Genomic DNA, 22,319 nt, shown 5'->3' with positions numbered 1-22,319 from the left:
TGGATACACACAGTTTTGTGTGTTGGTCCGTTATACTTCCGGATGGCAATGTTATGAGCTTCTTCGCCAAGCGCATATTATTATATCTTTAAGAAGGTTACGGGGCTAAGCCGCGTCTACCAACTACATACCCCAATGTCATTCATTGGCTCTGCTCAGTGACATCTATAGAGTAGATGAAGTCCTAGGCTCTGCTGCATGCAATGTAATAAAATGTGACCCACCGTATCAAAGCGGTATTATGTCGGGATCCACTCGGTATGGGAAATTGAATTCATAGCCACAAATATCCAACTTGGGTTGAATTTCTGTACGTTATGCTGGAGTATAAAGACTATTTCTTGCATTGCAAAAACTTCTAAGCTCCAATTTCTCATCATTCTATCTCTAAATTCACTTCTTGGGGTCTGAATCATCCCGACATAATACCGTTTTGAGAAGGAGGGTCACAAATGGTAAATAATACAGACCTGCCTAGTACTACGAAAAATTCGTAGAATTGCGATTTTTTGGCTCCAGCAAGAGAACTGCGTGGACGATTTTGATTCAATAAATCTTGTTGAAAAGGATAGTTTGGTTGCTTAGAAACTATATTTGTGACCCTCCGTCTCAAAACGGTATTATGTCGGGAAGATTCAGACCCCAGAAAGTGAATTTAAAGATAGAATAATGAGAAATTGGACCTTAGAAGTTTTTGTAAAGTAAGAAATAGTATTTATACTCCAGCATAACGTACAGAAATTAAACCCAAGTTTGATATTTGTCGCAATGAATTCAATTTCCCTAACCGAGTGGATCCCGACATAATACCGCTTTGAGACGGGGGTCACATTTAGGACTTTAGAACATATTTTGATTATGCTGAGGACAAATAATTTTATTTGTAATGCTAGTTTTTGTGACCTTTTCTTTATTATTATTGTGGAAACTACGATTTTTTGACATTTCGAGTAGGCATCTATCTCTGCTAATAGTAATATCACTCCTAATAGCGATGCAATAAGTATGAGATAAGAAGGTTACGGGCGTTGCGCTTTCTACTGCACACTCCAGCGTCCTGTGCGGCTATGTGGTCTTGTGGTATGACTCTCGCTTTCGGATCGGAAGGTCCTGGGTTCGAGCCTCGCGCTCGGCGCATAGTTGAGTCCTTGGAAAAGGCTCTTTACTCACATTCTCTCACCGTACTCAGGTGTAAAAATGAGTACCTGGCCGTTAACAGCGTTGTCTTTGTCCGAATAAATTGTAATATCTCCAAACAGGCGTCATGTCCCGTCCTACATGTTAAATGTTGCTGTTGACCAGGGACCCCGTGTAAAGCGCTTTGAGCACATTTAGTAGATATTGCGCTATATAAAGCTCAATTTTTTAATTTTTTTCTTTTCTACTGCACACTCCAGCGTCATTTATTGGTTCTGCTTTGTGTAATATATATATATATATATATATAAATATATATATATATATATATATATATATATATATATATATATATATATATATATATATATATATATATATATATATAGACTTCTCGTCCGCCTTGACCTGGAGGCGAGAGGCTACGGCGTGGCATTGACTCATGTATAATTATCCAATCAATGCCAATGCCAGCGTAATTAGGATTACATCGAAGACTAACTAGGCAGGCTAATGATTCAGGTGCTCGGGCTGATTAAGAATAGATAGTATGCAGATGACGTCACTCAGGCCTTTGTTATTGTTTTTGCCATCCGCGTTTGTGAGTTGTTCTCACTAAACTGTATTAATCAGACTATAAAAGTTCATGGTTACACAGAGTTTGTGTGTTGGTCCGTTATACTTCCGGATGGCAATGTTGTGAACTCCTTGGCCAAGCGCATTCTATCTATAAAGACCGATCGACACTGTAACTGTAAGATAGTAGTAGCAATGTTACAAGCATGGGGCAGAATTTATAATTCAGAAAAGTGAGTGGAGCAGGCACTTATGTTGGTAACAACAAGAGATGAAGTGAGTAGAAAAGTGCCAGAAGACAATAGAGAATTTTTTTTTTTTATCTTTTTTTTTTAAGCATGGGGCAGCGTGGTTCAGCGGTACAGTCTTTGCTTCGTATCCGAACGGTACCGAGTTCGATCACCTACCCGCCGCAGCGCTGTGTGGCCTTGAGCAAGTCACCTCGCCCTAGCTCAAGTTGCGGCGCTGTACTGCGAATGACGCCTGGGTTATTCCAGTCTTCCCTTGGAATAGACCCAAGAGACGAATTTCCCCTTGGGATGAATAAAGAGAATGTTTTAAATGTTATTTTACAAATATTTCTGCTATTTCATTTTTTTTTTAAAGCAGCCATTTAGAGCGGGAGAGAGAGAGAGAGAGAGAGAGAGAGAGAGAGAGAGAGAGAGAGAGAGAGAGAGACGCATACAGAGAGAGAGATATAATGAGAGACACACACAGACACACAGACACATATAGAGATAGAGAGAGAGAGTCAAGAGAGAGAGAGTGAGAGAGAAGAAAGAGAGAGAGAGAGAGAGAGAGAGAGAGAGACAGAGAGAGAGAAGAGAGACGGACAGATAAAATCGCGACCCAAATCTCGACAGAGATCTGATATGAAAAAGGAAATAGGTCGAATACAGGCAACCGTGTAAACGATCGATACCCCCGTCTGATTCGATGGCTAGACGTGAATACAACCACAACCTTTCTTTCTTTCTTTCTTTCTTTCTTTCTTTTCCATTTAAAAAAAAATTCTTTTAAGATGCAGGTAGAGTAGTCCTTCAGTCAGAGCCATATAGCCATCATTTATTCCGATTTATATAGCGTAAAACCGGACAGTAGCAGTCGCTTGCTACCCTTTGGACAGGACGCTAATAGTCGATTGCAAAGCACTCTTTGTCAGATTTAAGTAACTCAGCTACAGCTACCCAACCATTTTTTTTGTGAGAATTACTCATAAACGCGGATGGCAAAAAACAATAACAAAGACCCGAGTGCTGATCGAAATGTTCGAGTTCGTCGTCTTACAACAAGAGGTAGAACAGTGGGTATTTTATCTAGATATGTACCACCGATAGTAAAACCTGAGGTAGTTTGCTATGTTTACCAATCACTGGCATTGTTTACATTTTGACTGACGACTGTCCGAGAGGCGTGGTTATCTAGGCGTCTATTGTAAATCTACTTTTTTATTCCTTTTTACTGAGACGGAATGACCTAAATGTGTCGGGAGTGTCGTATAACCGTTAAAAAGCAAACAAAAACAAAGATTATTTGCTATCTTTACCAATCACTGGCATTGTTTACATTATGACTGACGACTGTCCGAGAGGCGTGGTTATCTAGGCGTCTATTGTAAATCTACTTATTTATTCCTTTTTACTTAGACGGAATGACCTAAATATGTCGAGAGTGTCGTAAAACCGTTAAAAAGCAAACAAAAACAAAGATTATTTTTATCGTTTGGTAAAGAGAATCAGATTGCGAATACAAAGCACACGGTGACCTTTACCGGATAATTAACATAATCATTATCACCATCGCCCATGCGTGCTGTAAACATGCCTGGCCGTTGACACAGTGACAATGAATTACTAATGGAATGAGTCATCATGATTTATGTATGAAATCCCGTTACATGTACATGTACTATTCCATAAATAGAAGTGATATTATGTTATACTAAACGGGTAAACGAAGATTAACAATAAACTGGTATTGCTAGAAGAGCACTCCGGGGAAAAAAAAAAAGGGGGGGGGGGGGAGTTGGGTGAGGTCTTATAGCTATAGATAGTTCGAAGATGACGTCACTCAAGCCTTTGTTATTGTATTTTGCCATCCGCGTTTGTGAGTAATTCTCACTAAACTGTATTACCCCGACTACAAAAGTTCAAGGTTACACATAGTTTTGTGTGTTGGTCCGTTATACTTGAGTGACGTCATCTTCGAACTATCTATACACAAATCTGCTATGGGGCAGCATGGCTCAGCGGTACGGCCTTCGCTTCGTACCCGAAAGGTACCGAGTTCGAATACCCGCTGCGTTGTGCATGTGTGGTCTTGAGCAAGTCACCTCGCCCTAGCTCAATTTGCGGCGCTGCATTGCGGCTGGGTTATTCCAGTCTTCCCTTGGAATATACCCTAGAGACAAACTTCCCCTGTGGGATGAATAAAGAGAATTTTTTTTATTTATTTATTTATTTATTTATTTATTTATTTATTTATTTATTTATTTATTTATTTATTTATGTATTTATGTATTTATTTATTAAAAATAGCTTTACAAGAAGTATATTGGAAGACAGAGGAAAGTGTGGCCCAGGATAACATTAAAGATTGGACAGGATTGACGTGGAACAATCTAATGAGGAAGGCCCAAGACCGTGATGAGTGGCGTCGAATCGTGAAGTCTGCATCCCGAGAGTCCCCGGACGATCAATCGGCATGGGATAGAGTGAGTGAGTGAGTGAGTGATATTGGCACCTTCATATCACCACAAGTCAAATACTTAAGAGGGGAAAAGTTGTCCGTAAATTTAACAATATTGATGAGAAGATAAAGGCCGTTCATTCCTATCCCTAAGCCTTCAGTTAAAAAAAAAAAAAAAAAAAAAAAACGATTAAAACATCAATATCGACAAAAACAAAACTAAACAAACAAAATCTGTCAAGAACAGGTGTCTTTGCCAATAAATAGCATTGACAAAGGAGCTCTCTTCCTAACAATGAATCTGGCCTCTCTCTCGGCGACTCAATCCACCAGTCCGTCCCCCCAGAGAACACAAAAGAGCAACCCATGAAACCGCACCCTTCATCAATTATTACCGACCATCCACACAGTATCGCATTCACCGGGAAAAAAAAAACCCTAATCCAAACTCCATGCATAATTCATGATAATCAATCAACTGATAATAATAATAATTCACAGCAGAGGTTGATTCTTCAGGAACGCTGATGGAGGTAGGGCAGTGGCGGTGGAAGGGAGTAAAAATAATAATAATAATAAATTGAGCTTTTATATAGCGCAATATCCATCAAATGTGCTCAAAGCGCTTTACAAGGGGTCCCTGGCCAACAGCAACATTTAACATTTAGGACGGGACATGACGCCCGTTAGGCGATGTTATAATTTTTTTCGGACAGAGACAACGCTGTTAACGGCCAGGTGGTACTCATTTTACACCTGAGCGCGGTGAGAGAATGTGAGTAAAGAGCCTTCTCCGAGGACTCAACTATGCGCTGAGCGAGCGAGGCTCGAACCCAGGACCTTCCGATCCGAAAGCGAGTGTCGTCATACCACAAGACCACATAGCCGCACGGCAACCGCACGAATTAATGATTATCAAAACAAACAAACAAACAAACCAAACAGGATTAAGGGCGAGAGTGATTCATGGCATATAAACCAGTAGATTTTCGACCAATCAAAACATGGACTTTGTGACACACCCTCACACGTGCTCGGACAAACATAGTTGGTTGTTTATAAAGAGCACCATGAATTAAATCGACCTCCCTCTGATAATTGTTATTGTTTTTATACCGCCAAATGAGTGACTATTTGTTATCACACGATTTTCTCGATCGGATAATGAGCGTTTGAATTTACACATAGTTTTCTGTGTTGGTTCTATTGATCAAGCGGAAGAACAGTGGGTATTTTACTTAAACATATACCATCGATTGTAAACCTGTATAGTTTGCTGTGTCTACCAATCACTGTCATTGTTTACATTTTGATGTTTGTCCGAGAGGCGTGGTTATCTACCTGTCTATTAACTGGAATGGCACCCAACAACGAAATAGGATAATTATGAGGTTCGCTAGATCGCTATGGGTTCGCTGGATACTGGATACCCACCGTAGCCATCGTTAACATATAACCTGACACTAACATCCTCTAGGACTGGCAGTTTGACGTCATTTTTTAGGTTTGTACAGCGTCTAGTGAGTTGTCGTTAGTAGAGCTCAAGGAAACAAGTTATTTCATTGGTTGAACTATTGAATCCAACTCACGATTTGTTTTCATTTATGGCAAAAGACTGGCATTTTGTAGTCTGTGTCAGGCGAAAACTGAACGATGACTACGATAACTACCCACCCCCATTGCGGTAGCTTTCACTTAATCATTATTTTATCTGACTGCGTGGTCTTTGTTGGATGATGGCACTTGGCATTTTGGCTTTTAGAGTTAGTAGGCTTCTGGATCGAGTCCCGTTGAGGGTGGTGCAAAGTTGAATTATTGAAAGCGCTCTTTACTCATATTATTATTATTATTATTATTCTTTCATCACATCGTGCTCAGATGCAAAATGAGTACCTACTGGCCGTTAACAGCGTTGTCTCTGTCGGGGAAAAAATGTAATAATATCGCCTAACAGGCGCCATGTCTCGTCCTACAAGTTAAAGTCCCACTGTTGGCCAGGGACCCCTTGTAAAGCGCTTTGAGTACGTTTAGTGGATATTGCTCTATATTGATAATCAAGGCTGTTAGTTGTTTTTTGTTTGTTTTTGTTTTGGTTTGTTTGTTTTGATAATCATTAATTCGTGCGGTTGCGACACTGGGCGTCCGCCTTGTAGGTCTCTGGTTCGAGCCCTATTGTTGGCGATGCAAAGTTAATACCTTTGAAAAGGCTCTTTACTTATATCTGATCATAGTAATAAAAATAAAAAGTAGACTTTCAGAGCCATTGGCCAGGTAGATGGAGAGAGAGAGAGAGAGAGAGAGAGAGAGAGAGAGAGGGAGAGAGAGAGAGAGAGAGGGAGAGAGAGAGAGAGAGGGAGAGAGAGAGAGAGAGCGAGAGGGGAAAAGTGGCATGCATGGGATGGGCTATCGCGTCCTACTACAAACTACGGGAGTACAAAAGAGAAATCGCTGGCCACTTATTGTATTGTACTCTAAAGCAGACAGACAGCATACCGACAATCCATAACATGTATAATTCATGATGTATAATAAATAAATTAATGGGTACTGATAAATAAAATGTGAAGAAGAAAATCAAGACAGCCAAATAAATATTTAAAAAATAATAATAAATAATTAAAAAACGATTAAAACATCAATATCGACAAAAGCAAAACAAAACAAACAAAATTTGTCAAGAACAGGTGTCTTTGCCAATAAATATAATAATTGTTTTGATACCTCGGTTGAATTGTTTGTTTGTTTGTTTGTTTTTGTTTTGTTTTTTAGCGCTTTGAGGTTTCGACGAAAGGCACTATATAAATATGCTTATTGTTATTAAAACATGACAATAAGCTGATGAAAATATTATAAACATTCCCAAGAGGATAAGGGTGAGTAGGATGTGGAGTGGGGGGGGGGGGGAAGGGCATAGCAATTAAAGACGTGTAGTTCGAGCGACCATGGACAAAATTATCTGGAAGGCCATAGCAATCAGAGTGTATACAGGTCATTGGGGAGGGGGGGGGGGGGGGGGGAGGTGAAGACGAAGAGGGGAAAGGGAATGGGGTGGGGGGGGGGGGGGGGGGAACAAACAAACAATAAACTAAATCTACCACCAAAAATTAAATAAATAAACATTTGTGTAAAACAGCTATCTATCTAACCGCATTGTGTGTATTTGACAAGAGATTTGCATTTGATTTAGACAGGGTCGAAGTGACCTTATTTACGTCTTCTAAAAACCCAAATTGTTGTGGATTCTTTTTTTTTTATTATTATTAATTTGTAATGGAAAAAACAATTTCAAACTAAACACAAACTATACTGGCCATTGAAGCATGGCAATAATGAATTCTACGTTCGGCTATCACATCTGCAAATTCGGACTCATAGCAAAAGGAACGACAAAAAAACACTATTGAATCCTAATCACGAAGCGGACGATAAATAATATATGTTTGATTTTGTTTCTGTTTGTTTTGGTTTTTTTTGGGGGGGGGTTTTTTAATTATTTGCTATGTTTTCTGGGTTTGTTGTTTTGTATCGCTTTGTTTGATTTTATTTTTATTTTTTTTTTTTTGGTTCTTCAATAACGGGGCTTGTTGCTTTGTACCTATATTATGGTCTTGGGCGAAAACAAGTTCTCCTAAATCCTCCATTTCAAGCTTTAGAAGCAAAAAAAAAAAAAAAAAATGAAATTTAAAAATGTTATAAATTATTGTGCAGCTAAACTACATAACTGCCAATTTTGATATTTTGTTTAATTGTGTTTTGTTTTTTTGTTTGTTTTTTTTTTTTTGGGGGGGGGGGTTGTGAAAATATCAACAATATTTAAATGACAATGATGAAAAATGTAAAGTGACTTACCCCTCATGGTGCTTCTAGATGGTAGTGGAAGTAATGGCGTGCACAGCAACAAGATGAGATATAGGAACGACACGGCATTGTATCGAAACACACATGCTGGGGATGAGAAGATTGACTATTACATTGAATTCAACAACAACAATAATAATAATAATAATAATAATAATAATAATAATAATAATAATAATAATAATAATAATAATAATAATAATAATAATAATAATAATAATAATAATAATAATAATAATAATAATAATAACAGAATCATCTTTTTTTTTTTAATCAGTTTGCAACAGTAGTGGTAAGGTTCACACTATACATTTCCCTACTAATTTAAAAAGTTGTGCGGCTATGTGGTCTCGCCATTGTCTACTGATAGTATATAAGAAGTCACTGGGTCTAGCGGTATGACACTCGCACAGGATGACACAGGATCGGATGGTCCTGGATTCGAGCCTCGCTCAGCGCATAGTTCAGTCCTTGGAAAAGGCTCTTTACTCACATTCTCTCACCGTATTCAGGTGTAAAATGAATACCCGGCCGTGAACAGCGTTGTGTCTGTCGGAAAAAATGGTATTATCACCTAAGAGGCGTCATGTCTCGTTCTTTCTTTCGTGTTGCTGTTGGTCAGGGACCCTTATAAAGCGCTTTGAGCACGTTTAGTGGATATTGCGCTATATAAAAGCTCAATTATTTTTTTTAACCCCCACCCCTCCCAGAGAATGTAATAAATTCGTATTGTACAATGTGACAGCCGGTTACACCTTCACGCCAGTTGCATGCATTGATTATCATTATCGTCGTCACTGATCACACTTGCGTGCTCATCAACTTTTAAAAAAAACAATAACAAAAAAAACCAACAAAAACCCACTTTATAATAAATGTATACCATAAATAAAACAGTATGAAACAAACGTTTGAAGAGGAATCAATACATAGCGTTACAAATCATAGAGTTAATTCCCACTCACCATCTCACTTGATTTGTCAATCAAGATAACTTTACTTGATTAATTCCCGACCTATTTTTCATGTAGGCTACAACATAACGCCCGTTGTCATTGATTAAGCTTTAATCATAGCACGATCAAGACAAGACTACCGTGCTATGAAAAAAAAAATGAAAAAAAAACAAACAAAAACAAAAACACTTCTTGTACTATCATTTTGGCCAGAAACCCCTACATCAAATCAAATAATTATTAAAATTACCCCCCCCCCCTCCCCCCCAAACACACACATCCGTCAAAACGAGTTAAACCTGAGACTTCTTAAAGCTCATGTTTGAGACTTTATGACAAGGCAAAAGGTCATCGGAATCCATCAATAATAATTTGAAGTAAAAGATTACTGGCCAAAACGAACTTTGTGTGTGTGTGCGTGTGTGTGTGTATGTGTTTTTGTCAAAGTATGGTAGGGCTGGTTTCACTCAGCTCATTCTTGATAGCTAGCTATTCAGTAGCTCATCTTTGTTTCCGGGTTTTGTTTGATTTCAATTTACCTCTGATAGAACATGTATACTCTCATAATTACCGGTAGACTTAATGATATAAAATGACGTCTCATCCTTCTTGTCATATAATAATTGTGCATCATTGATAGAATGAACAAGACAAAACAACAACAAGAGAGAGAGAGAGAGAGAGAGAGAGAGAAAGAGAGAGAGAGAGAGAGAGAGAGAGAGAGAGAGATAGAGAAAACACACATACAGAAAGAGGGGTGGGAGAGAGATAGATAGAGAGAGAGAGAGAGAGAGAGAGAGAGAGAGAGAGAGAGAGAGAGAGAGAGAGAGAGGGGGGGGGGAACACCTGATGTGTATTTGTTTGGGGGGGGGGGGGGGAGGTGGTATTGACGGCATTTCATTTAATTTTTCGGTATTGTAAAATACTACTGTGTTTAGAGGATTTTAAACGATGTCAAGTGTTCAACATTCATTCTCATGCCAACTTTGCTTTGAAATCTTGGGAAAGAAAAAAGGGGCGAAGAGAGTAAGTCGTAGCGTGGCCTTCGTGAACTCTTATAACGAAGCCCACGGTCGTAGTCATTTGACCGTATGTGTTTGTGTGTGTGGGCGGGGGAGGAAGGGGGGGGGGTAGTATATGTAACCTCCCGGCTGCATTGTTTGTGATGAATATTTAAAATGAATAGTGTTTCGAGCGTAAATCTACTGAAAAGACACGCATGAATGAATGACATATATGTACGTATCTCTCATCCTATCTTTTAAAAACAAGTACAAAATAACATAATTTGATGCTTGGATGAGTGCTTCACACAAATATATAAACATCAACAATCCCCCTCTACATCTGTAACGTTAGCACATCATTGTGGTGATGTAGAAATACAAAATAATCCGATAAATAGAAAACCAACTAGGGCTAAACAAAATTACATTTTCTGACCCCCCCCCCCCCCCCCTCATTAAAATGGACACATATACACACACACAGAGAGAGAGAGAGAGAGAGAGAGAGAGAGAGAGAGAGAGAGAGAGAGAGAGAGTCTTTAAGTAATGTTTTCATAGGCACTTACTTTGCAGAAATATAGCATAAAAGGAAAATTATAACGAAATAAAGGATTGTATTTAACTTGATCACTAAGATGAGTGAGTCATCCATGAGCAACGTTTCACTGTCCCAGCTATCTTATTTACCTCCTACTACCATTTCAATTTGCACACTGACCTTATTAGTATCTCGACATTACAAACATATTATTTTAAGTTTTAAGGCTATACTGACTCTGATAAATTATTTAGTCAATTTTTATGCTTTATAATTTATAACAACCAATTGACTACCTACCAAATGCGGGCTTCACCTCTTGGTATGTAGTTGGAGCTCACTATTCACGATCTACTCCTCTATTATATAAGTATGTATATGTATTTTGATTGATAATTGAGTTAATACCATTTCCACCTAATTACTTCGCTAATGACAATTAATTGTTATAATTGTGTGTATCTGTGAGTGTGTATAAGTATATATGTATATATGTATATATATATATTATATATATATATATATATATATGTTTGTGTGTCTGTGTATGTTTCTGTTATTGTTAGATTAATAATTTCCTTGCACAATATCATCGTTTATAATTCCTATAGAATTGTGTGGCACGCATTTGCACATGTGGTATTTTTGTAAGAGTAAGAGTTAGAGTACGTTAAAAGTCATGTCGTGTACAAAACACAAAGTTATATCCTCGTTGGATTAATAAACTTAATATCTATAATTATTTGTTCATATCAAGTGTTTCATATTAGATAAAAACAAGAAAAAGCACAACTGAGTATAAAATTAGTAGATATCATTGGCTCATTACAACTTGTGCGTTCTCCTAGTTTTAAAAACAAAATGCAGTTCTTCAATATGTCACTATGACTATGAGGGTTAATGCACACATTTATTACTTTTACGACGTCATCTAAAAATACAATAAACTTACCTGCCAATAATGTGACGGGTAAAATCACCCGAAACAGAAGCACTCTCATGACGCGTTGCTGTGTCATCTTCTCTGTTGTTGGTTATATCCAATTACTTGAAAATCCAATTAGAATTCAGTTAAATTAACACAGCACATATTGATACAAGGTAGACGCTGAAAAAAACAAAATCAAATTAGGACCGTAAATATATATAGAGCCTTCCTATTGGTGGGCAATCCTATTCATTATTCATGTCACGAATTAAATTTTCTTATTTTATTTTGAAACTTTACATACACACCATCGCATTTTGTAATGCTTTCTATTATTTCGACATTTAAGTTGCCGAGTTTTTTTCATTATTTTTTGTTGTATATTTGGTTTGAAATGTGATCTTAATTTAGGATTTTAAAACTTTAATAACGTAATATTAATTAATTAAATGCAAAGATGTATATTACATTAAAACTTAAAATGATTATATGATTATTTTTTTAACACACACATTGTATTATTTTGGTTTGCAGGCACTTGTTATATAATCAAACAAGCAATAATTAACATCATTTCAATTCTTATCTGAATATAAAGGTATCAGTATCAATTGTGCGAATCCCACATCAATACCAATGCATATTGCATTGTCTAACATACATTAATTGGCTTAAACTTTTACTTTTAAGAACCTGCTTAATTAAGTCATTGCATGGAAAAAACATTTATTTTTCCTTATTATAGATATATATCTGACTTGAAATTGAGAAAATATAGACGTCTATAGTCTTTAAAAACTTCTGAACTTCTGTATGGGGTTTTATAAGATCCTTGCATTCCTATATGTATGTTATAGAATAGAGGTTTTGTAACATTTAGTTAGCCTCGAGCTTGGTATCTCAGGCTCATGTGATGTTTCTACCCATGACTATGACTATGGCAAAATGCATCAATCACAAACTGAATCTTCCTCTTTTCTTCTAAGAATCCGTTCGTGTCTTCGATTTCGATAATCACACATCACAAACCTTTTATTTAAACGAGCCTTACTTAAATGCAAAATACTTCATTCAAGAAACATTTTAGTATTGGAACGACGGAATGGAAACATACCATTATAAGTAAATTGACACTTGCAATTCACTATCAAACTATTAAGACACACTAAGATAATTGGGTTGAAAGATCAAATCACAATCCTAAATAAAAGCTCCTGTTTACACGCAGGCGGCAAGTAGATGCGAATGTGTTTGTGAAGTGTGTGTAGCCTGCTTGGTTCAAAGAATCCAGGGACTGCGCGTGCTGGCTGGCCGCACACACGAGGACAAAAGTCGCTGGTTGTAAAACCTTGGAGGTTCGTAAAACACACTGTGAACTGTGAACGCCTCACCATCGCCTACTCCTAACCCATAACAAGAAAACCGGAAGTTTACGTTATGACCGGGGAAGGGACATAACTGGTACTGGCTGGTGGGAAAAAAAAATAAAAAGAAGACGGGAAGAAGTGAGACTGAAATAATAACAAAACAACCAAGACCTTCAAGTTCAAGACCTTGTATTTCACTTGATTTGGGTGAGCTGAAATTTTAGGCAGTAGTGATATCATATCTTGGTTATTGTAAAAAAAAAAAGCGTGCGTCATGAGTCATGTCTTTTCGTAGTCTCAGTGTCTGACTCTTGACATTTTTGACTTTTTGACTTTGACTTTTATTTTTAGTTGTTTTGTTTGTTTTTTGTTTGTTTGGGGGTGGGATTAGCGTGAGGGAGGTTTTTGTGTGGTTTGTTTGTTTTTGTTTTGTTTTGTTTTTTTACACTCCAGGGATGAAATATATAATTTCAATTTAAAAAGAACACATTTTTTTCAAATGTCCCAGAGTGGCAGTGGATATTGGATATCATGTTTTTATGTAAATAAAAACTTATTCTTTAACTTTAAATAATCACCCAGGCCCAGACGTGGCTGAGACGTGAGAAAATTGCTCTCTTCTCCTTTTTTTCTAGCAGGGATCACTTTTTTATTCGAAGTGGTTATTCAGAGTCGACTCTGGATAACTGTAGATGGTTATTCAGAGTCGACCCTGGATAACCATGTGTACAGATATTTAGAATTTAGAGCCGAGTAGCCTATCGAATTATCGAGTTGAGTTCTTGCGAGATGAGCTTGTTTCAATTTGACACCAGTTTACTACGGTTATTTTGGGACTTTGGCAATTTTAATGCCAAATTCTTAAAACTTGGCGATTTTTCAACTTCAGTCGCTATAAATAAGAATCTTTAATCAATTGCAAATCATATTCCATCAACAAAGCAAATTTAAATTAGCTTATAAACAATCATCTCTTAAATCGATCAGCCTAACTTATTATCTCTCTATTACCAAATGATATCTATAAACATAATATGAGATGAGTGAAGAGAGAAGTGAGAGAGAGAGAGAGAGGAGAGAGAGGAGGAGAGAGAGAGAGAGAGAATTAATGAATTGATTTTTTTTTTTTTAATTGTTTTATAATTAGACACAAGTTGTAATGAATTCTATAAACAACTTCAGAACAATCAAACAAAAACAAAACAAAACTTAAAAAGGAAGAAAAAGAAAAAGACACGCTTATAAACCTTATAAAATCGTCAAATGAATGTATTATCATGTACAGCTAAAAAAGTACACAAATATTTACACCCATTTGCTCCATCCCCTTCCCTTTCGATCATCTTCTCATTCATGGCCACCATGTGTCTTGTGCTGCCTTTGACATTTGGCGCCAGCGTGTCTAGACTAACGTCATAAATAAAGGAGTGTCACCAAAATTCATGCAACTGAGCAGAGGTGTCAAAAAATGATAGAAGGCATATTATTGGATTTTTTTCCCCTGAACTACCACTGAGCAGAAAATGTTTGACATGACAAAAAACAACGGAACATTTATGAACAAATCCTAAAATCCCAGAAATCCGCGGAAGATTATCATCACTGGTCCCCACTATATTTTTTTTAATATTTCTTTTTTTTTTTTCTTTTTTTTTCTTTTGTTTTTTTTTGTGCAAAATCTCGACAATTTGCAAAAAAATTGCAAATTTTGCGGCCGCAATGCAAATCACCGATGCAAAAAACTGCCATGACAGAAGAGACAAGAAAATACCAAAAAGTAAAACGATTTTTTTCCCGTAGGGTTAAACAGAGGTGGGAGAGAAGAAAAAAACAGAAAAACCGTGTGGTTGGTAACTGGAAATTCATCACTCATAACTGTCTACAGTTATTCAGAGTCGACTCCCCGACTCTGAATAACTGTAGACAGTTATTCAGAGTCAACTGTCTACAGTTATTCAGAGTGGACTCCCCGACTCTGAATAACCGTAGACAGTTATTCAGAGTCGACTCTGAATAACCGTAGACAGTTATTCAGAGTCGACTCTGAATAACCGCAGCCTTCTTATTTTAAAGTTAAAAAGACAAATCTTTTCTTAAAATTTTAGGGAGGCATTAAGAAACACACATATCTACCATTTTCATTGCTTTTTCTTTTAAATTCCTTTCACTTTCATTTCACATTTTACTCTGAGGAAAGTCACTTTTGATGTGAGCAGATCATAATATTGTGCATGTCACACAACATTGTTGTTTTCAAGTAATGAAACTACAACCATTTCTTGGAATGAGACAGCAAGTCTCTTTGCGTGCAGATCTAAATGAATTGGAAACTTGGAAGTGACCCGTAGACTGGGACAATGTGAGGCACCATGAGGTGCAAAATCTAGCTATGGTGCAATGCAAGTTGCACAAGCATTCACAAGCCAGCCAGCTGCATTGACGTTTCTCGCTCTACGTGTGAGAGGAGAGTTTATAATACCCTTGGTGCACCAGTGAGTGCCACAACTTGTGAATGCTTTGGTGAAAACACGAGTTGCACAAGCATTCACAAGTTGTGGCACTCGCTTAAACAAAGAAAACAAGCTAGATATTGTGCGTCGTGGCTCTCACTTTGTCCCACCTAAGGAAAACGCTACAGATGTCTCACAAATTGCAAATTGCCCAATGTAATACAAGCCACTAGATAATTTGCAAAAAATCTAATGCATCCTCATCACTACCACATCTACTACAAAAACACCACAACATCAACGTCATTACCACTTCTACTTCTACCACTACAACCCCAGCGCCGCATCATTATCATTACCAGTAATATTATTACAATCATCACCACATCATCATCACTGCCACTACCACTACTACTACTACAACCACCATCACCATATATCATCATCACTACCACTACTAGTACAACCACCCCCAAAGCATCATCATAACTACCACAACAACAACCACCACATCACCATAACTACTACCACCATTACATTTTGGAACTTATATAATATGAAATAAAGAAACTTTGGGATGGTATTTGGCATTGCGTTTACATGCATACACTCCAGCACAGTTTTTTCAAACTGCTTTTGGAGGAAACTGTGCCTTACCATAACGACAATGGGGAGGTGGGAGGGGGCGTGTGGCTCAGCAGTATATGGACTTTGCTATGCACCCGAAAGATACCTAGTTCGAATATCCATGCGTTATGTGGCCTTCAGCAAACCACCCTTCCCAGCTCAATTTGTGATGCTGCACTGCAGCTAACACCTGGAATATTCCAGTCTTCCCCGTTGAATAGACCCTAAGACAAGTGGTCTAGTGGTATGGCACTCGCTTTCAGATCAGAAGGTCCTGGGTTCGAGCCTCGCGCTCGGCGCATAATTGAGTCCTTGGAAAAGGCTCTTTACTCACTTTCTCTCACCGTACTCAGGTGTAAAATGAGTACCTGGCTGTTAACGGCGCTGTCTTTGTCCGAAAAATTGTAATATCGCCTAACAGGCGTTATGTTCCGTCCTACGTGTTAAATGTTGCTGTTGACCAGGGACCCCTTGTAAAGCGCTTTGAGCACAGTTAGTGGATATTGCGCTATATAAAGCTCAATTAAAATTTCCGCTCGAAGATTTTTAAAGGGAACTTCAATATTTATTTACTTTATTGATATGTTGAGAGAGGCATTTACATATTACAAGGGGTCGATGTGTGTTTGTGTGTATGTGTTGTTGTGGTGTGGGGGGGAGTTGCTGTATCGCAACAGTCATTTACTGGTGTCGGTGTGCCCAACCATCATTATGATGGCACGTGGCATTGGAATTAGAACGAATGGCGAAGTGATAAAAATACCAGAGAGGTGTCAGAGATACACTTACATGTCACATTAAATCATCAGTGATTGAATTCACCGGGCACATTAAAACCAATTTAATTAAATCAGTTCAAGGAAATGGTGTTTGAGGTAAAAATTAGTTCGAGAAAGGAATGGAATGATAACAAAAAATTATAAGGAAAAAGTTCAGGACAATCGAATGAGTTCAAGGAAACCGTGCTGGAGTATAGTTCTAAATAGTTATTTTTACAACTAAAGGATATGTAACCACAATATCAAATATCATCCCAAAGTGCCTTTTTTATATGCGGAAATTCCTGTTTCGGCATTGAAATTCCTCTGGGTGGTGAGAGAAATTCCTGTTAGTCAAATTTTAAGTTGGTGTCTCTGTCAAAATATTTGATTTGGAGTTTTACATATATTTTAATTCTATAGCCTTCTGATGACAATTTCTAAAACATTAAATGGTCAAGAATAAATTGTTTTATTTCAGTATTGTTGTTGTTCATTTTATATGAGGTCATGTAACTTTATTTTCATCAATTACCTCCCAGTAATTATTTGTTTAGAATGAAAGCTCTTAATTTAAAAAAAAATTGATATGAATGTGCCATCTCTTCTAATTACCCCTATAAGCATGATTCCCAGCAGCCCGGTTGTCACTCATTCAACTCATTAAATTATGAGAGAAAACTATAATTCAAATTCATCGGCCATATTATACTTCCATATATGGTCTGATCATTTTTTGTGCCAAGTGGTTACTCATTGATCAGGGAGCCAATTTCACAATCTACGAAGCAAGTGACTTACGACATTAGAGACTGGGGGGATGTATCCAGAATCAACAAAGGCTGTAACCATTTGAAAACAACCTAGCCCATATTCATTGTGTTTGGTTTCTTTTTCATTGTAATTAATTACTGTAAAACATTGATTAGTTCATTCTAATTTGATTAATCCCTGACTGCTATGCTGCTTCGAATTCAACAATCATTATGTTATGGGGGATCTTGGGCAGTTGAGTTAGTGAATTTGTCTTCTTCCACAAAATTACATTTTATTCCATTAAAAATTACATTTTCTTTAAACTGGAGTTTGGAAATGTTTGAAATTTACACCTAACATGTATCTGTATAAAATTAAGATTTTTTTTCCCTTTCTTTTTTCTCTTATACTGATAAGATCAAAAACTTTTTTTTTTCACATTTTTAACACAAAAAATTAGGACAAATTCTTATTAGTATAGACATTTTTTGGCGTATCTTTAAATTTGAAAAAATCTGTTTTTGTGTACTTCAAACGTTCTGCAAAGTTTGTTATGCATAACTTATTGAGAAATGTCAATGTGAGAATAGACAAAAAATCCTACAAGATGGCGGCTGTTGATATTCTTTTCCATGGCAACCAATCCAAATTGTTTTAAAACAGCTTTTGATTTGACTGTCCAATTATTATATGCAGCAATTTTACAGAATCCTACAATTAAAGGTCTTAGGTTTAACTGCCGACCATCCCTTAAACGGTACCTACTATATTGTTCATATCATATTTTTATTTTTAATATTTTGATTTATCTTAACAGATTTAATCAAGAATCAGACAACAGAAAATCATTGTCACTTATAAGCTGTACGAAAATGGTGGGACGTCAAATTTCAACCTCTCTTTCTGATGGTCTTCTCGTGTGGTCAGTGCTCTACTACATCTACAACATATTCTGGACAAATCTGTTTTCCTGTCTGGGTATAGGAATCCAGGGCACAGCCGCTGCTCTTGGAGTGATTCGGTTTGCTCAGATGAGACAAGATGGTCAAATTTATGAATACCATCGCATGACGTCTTGGTTGGCTCAGGTAAGAGGATAATGAAAAATAATGTTATCTTCCATCACCATAAGAATGATTATGATTATATTGGTCTTACAGAAAACTTAATATACAATGAAGACACGTTAACCTGAAATCTGCTCATTATAAAAGGTTGTTGACCATAGGTCATTTTAAAATGTTATTAAGTTTTCTACTGTGTTATTATTCACAAACCCTCGATAAGCTAAAGACACCAAACCATTGACCTAAGAATTATATGTCAAATTTCAAGCCATTAAAAAAATTTGTTCTCTTTTCTCAGAAGGATACGTACGGCTATATGGTCTGGTGGTATGACACTCGCTTTTGGATCAGAAGGTCCTGGGTTCGAGTCTCGTTCAGCACATAGTTGCGTCCTTGGAAAAGGCTCTTTACTCACATTCTCTCATCATGTAAAATGAGTATCTGGTCGTTAACAGAGTTGTCTCTGTCCGAAAAATTGTAATATTGCCTAATAGGCGTCATGTCCCTTCCTCAATGTTAAGTGTTGCTGTTGGCCTGGGACCCCTTGTAATGAGCTTTGAGCACGATTAGTGGATATTGCTCTATATAAAACCTCAATAATTAAGGAAGCAATAAGAATAAGATAGATCTCTATCTTTTTTTGGGAGAGGTATTGATTATCCTTTTAATTCTGCTCTCCATGATTATTATGATTTATTGTAACCTTTGGTGCTTGTATATGGGTTGAACTTTTAGGCAGTCTCAAGCTAGGTACAAGGATAGAACGCTCTTTGAAATTAAATTTAGTTGGAATAATAGCACATATTGATTATTATAGCATTCAATGATTCGATCTATTTGTGGTTGGAGGAATAACGTTATAACATTTTCAAATTACATACCAGTCATTTTTTTAACAGTGACAAAGAAAGGGAGAAAAAAAATGACACTTATTTTTTTTCTTTTTCATTCACTGCATTTTTCAAGTCTGTCGTTTAAAGCAACAGAAACTGGAATAAGTATAAGCTTTGGCCCCATGAACCATATGCCTGTGAAATTTTAATTACTACGACCAACTACTTGCCATGTTTAAAGCAAAATATGTCCCTTGAATTTCGATTAAATCAGTTTTCACTTGTTTGTTTGCAAAATTGTCTTTTGAAAATTGTCCTTTATGCATTTTTTTAGAAGCATTCATAACTAGCACATCTTCATACAATGCTCTTTCTCTTCTTTCGTTTAATTACTACGACCAACTACTTGCCATGTTTAAAGCAAAATATGACCTTTGAATTTCTATTAAACCAGTTTTCACCTGTTTGTTTGCAAATTGTCTTTTGAAAATTGTCCTTTATGCATTTTTTTTAGAAGCATTCATAACTAGCACATTTTCATACAATGCTCTTTCACTACGACCAACTACTTAACATGTTTAAAGCAAAATATGTCCCTTGAATTTCTGTTAAACCAGTTTTCACCTGTACTGTTTGTTTGCAAATTGTCTTTTGAAAATTGTCCTTTATGCAATTTTTTTAGAAGCATTCATAATTAACACATTTTCATACAATTATGCTCTTTCTCCTTTCACAGGTCCTAGGAGTTCCTTTAATGGCAGTTGGGTTTTGTCACAAAGATCTTCCTATCATGATGAACCTCACCATAATGTTCACCATGGGCGTTCTCATCTTCTCCCGGTTCCTAGCCCCAGGCATGAAGAAACTTATCAGCGAAGCCTGTAGCGGCTTTGCCATGGTTACCATCATTCTCGTGTGTTTGAGAGCCGTCAATGTCTACGGGTTGATGGCTGCTGCGCTCTACGTTGTGTCTGGCTCCGTGGTTGGATCTGAAGGAAAAATGTCCATTTTCCTGCGAGTCGACATTCTTCATGTCGGGTTGACTATTGGAAATGTCTTGTTTACTTGGGCAATGCTGAGTCTCTAAATGAAATTTAATGTTGATTATTTTACTTTCTGGTTATTATTAACTTACAATAGATGTTATCATTTTAGGGATGATAACGAATGGCCAATTTTCTTTTCTACACAACTGTTTTGTTTTTAATTGCAGAGGAATGTGAATAATTTTTTCACTTATAGTATAATGACATCATTCATCTTCTAATCAAAATTATTCATTACTGAGTATTTATATTTCATTGTTTTATGAGAATATAGCACAAAAGTCTTCAGTGTTCAGCTTTTGTCTTGAGATGATTGCAGTTATGTTTCTATAAGGAATGAGATTAGCGGAAGAGTAGCGTCCCTTGATTGGACGTTACCCATAGTCTGTGACGTCACCGGCGGGAAAGTTATTAGAGAGAGAATGTCATGTTGGTTGTGCCAATGCGTCTCTCGTTCTCGCTTCCGGTGAAAGCGGCTTGAGACACTTCAAAACCAAATTGATGTTCTCTCTGTAAGGTGACGTCCAATCAAGGGACGCTACTCTTCCGCTAATCTCATTCCCTATAATTCGTTTTCATTGGAATTGTTTGAAGAGATTACAGATACAGATATAACCCATAGCATTATAGTTGTTGCCGGTGATTTATTCTTAGCAATTCTTTCATTATCTGAAAAGTAAACATCTGTATGCTGTGTTCTACTATTGCCATATAATTCATCACAAATGTCAATTTTCTTTTAATTTTGAAAATAATCAAATTTGACTCCACCTTTTAAAAAAAAAAAAATAAAAAAAAATAATCTAGAAGGTTGAACAGTGCGGTACGGATTCCTTGTCCTCTTATTACTCGTTTTCACGGACTCCTTGTAAAAATCATATATGAAATGAATTGATTTCTTTCTTTTCTTTTAATGAATTTCAATTTCATGTGTATTTTTCGTTTTCATGGATTCCTCGCCTTAAATATTTTTGTCCAAGCAAGGACGCAAGGACATGGAGTATGTGCTGCACTGAATATCATGTTATCTAATTTTCTTGATTCACAGGGTTATGACTATGGCAAATCAAGCCTTTGTATATTATCATAATATGTTATAATAATTTTTGGTAAAATCCCTGCATTATAAAAGTTAGCTGCTGCTATTATTTTTTAGTTTTTGTTACCTAGTTTCTTTTTCCCCATCATCCACAACTCTCTCTCTCTCTCTCTCTCTCTGGGTGGGGATCCTGACCTCCCATAGCGGGCAGGGGGGTACATACTGTGTCTTCTATCCCCCTATGTCTGTTTTCCAACATGCTTTCTGTCTTTGCCTTGGAATGAGATTACTTGGTTTTTTACCTGGCCCTGGTCAGAATCCTGGCTGGGAGGGAAACAGTCAAATGCATAGTTATTGTTTTGGGAGGTGATATTTTTGTCCTTGTAAATCATCTCTCTGTTATGCATTGTATTATGTTTAGTTTGCATATTATATTATATCATTTGTAGACATTTGAGTGTATTCCTCTCAGTTGGGGCCTCTCCTTGTGTCTGGATGGACTTTTAGGTGATCTCAAACTAGGTGCTTTGATGGTGTGCTCTTGAAATCTACATCTGTTCCCTATTTGAACCAATTCCGCTTTGTCTCACCTTTTCTTTTGTGCTTTAATTGTAATTCTAGAACTTTTTACTATCCCATTTTCTTCCTTTTTACTGGCGCTTATATGACCTTAATGTGTTGCAAGCGC

The 22,319-nt window shown here is 36.9% G+C and overlaps 2 protein-coding genes across 2 annotated transcripts in view; one reads left to right on the top strand and one right to left on the bottom strand.

Moving 5' to 3' along the window:
- LOC144976591 (piezo-type mechanosensitive ion channel component 1-like) overlaps nucleotides 1-13,098 on the bottom strand; it is a 168,523-nt gene extending 155,425 nt beyond the window's left edge. Inside the window, exons 1-3 of the mRNA XM_078920886.1 lie at nucleotides 12,803-13,098; nucleotides 11,713-11,868; nucleotides 8,251-8,346 (exon numbers count right to left, since the gene is read on the bottom strand). Coding sequence (XP_078777012.1) covers nucleotides 8,251-8,346; nucleotides 11,713-11,779 — 163 coding nt within the window. The 5' untranslated portion in view covers nucleotides 11,780-11,868; nucleotides 12,803-13,098. The remainder of the gene's footprint in view (nucleotides 1-8,250; nucleotides 8,347-11,712; nucleotides 11,869-12,802) is intronic.
- Nucleotides 13,099-13,131: 33 nt separating this feature from the next.
- LOC144977542 (uncharacterized) lies at nucleotides 13,132-20,771 on the top strand. Its single transcript, XM_078922871.1, has 3 exons — nucleotides 13,132-13,262; nucleotides 18,464-18,734; nucleotides 20,283-20,771. The coding sequence occupies exons 2-3, from the start codon at nucleotides 18,519-18,521 to the stop codon at nucleotides 20,631-20,633; spliced, it is 567 nt and encodes a 188-aa protein (XP_078778997.1). The 5' UTR covers nucleotides 13,132-13,262; nucleotides 18,464-18,518; the 3' UTR covers nucleotides 20,634-20,771.
- The last annotated feature ends 1,548 nt before the right edge of the window (nucleotides 20,772-22,319 follow it).

The sequence above is a fragment of the Berghia stephanieae genome, chromosome 7 (genome assembly GCF_034508935.2).
Source record: "Berghia stephanieae isolate SIO BIC M18660-M18661 chromosome 7, UCSD_Bste_1.3, whole genome shotgun sequence".
Lineage (NCBI taxonomy): Eukaryota > Metazoa > Mollusca > Gastropoda > Nudibranchia > Aeolidiidae > Berghia > Berghia stephanieae.
Note: the sequence above shows the minus strand (reverse complement) of the source record. Positions and strands in the feature narration are given on the sequence as shown.

What these genes read in the sequence shown, in the direction of transcription:
- LOC144977542 (XM_078922871.1), top strand. Translation starts at nt 18,519, where the DNA reads ATGGTGGGACGTCAAATTTCAACCTCTCTTTCTGATGGTCTTCTCGTG. An exon ending in TGACGTCTTGGTTGGCTCAG is followed by an intron (nt 18,735 to 20,282) that starts GTAAGAGGATAA and finishes CTCCTTTCACAG; the next exon opens with GTCCTAGGAGTTCCTTTAAT.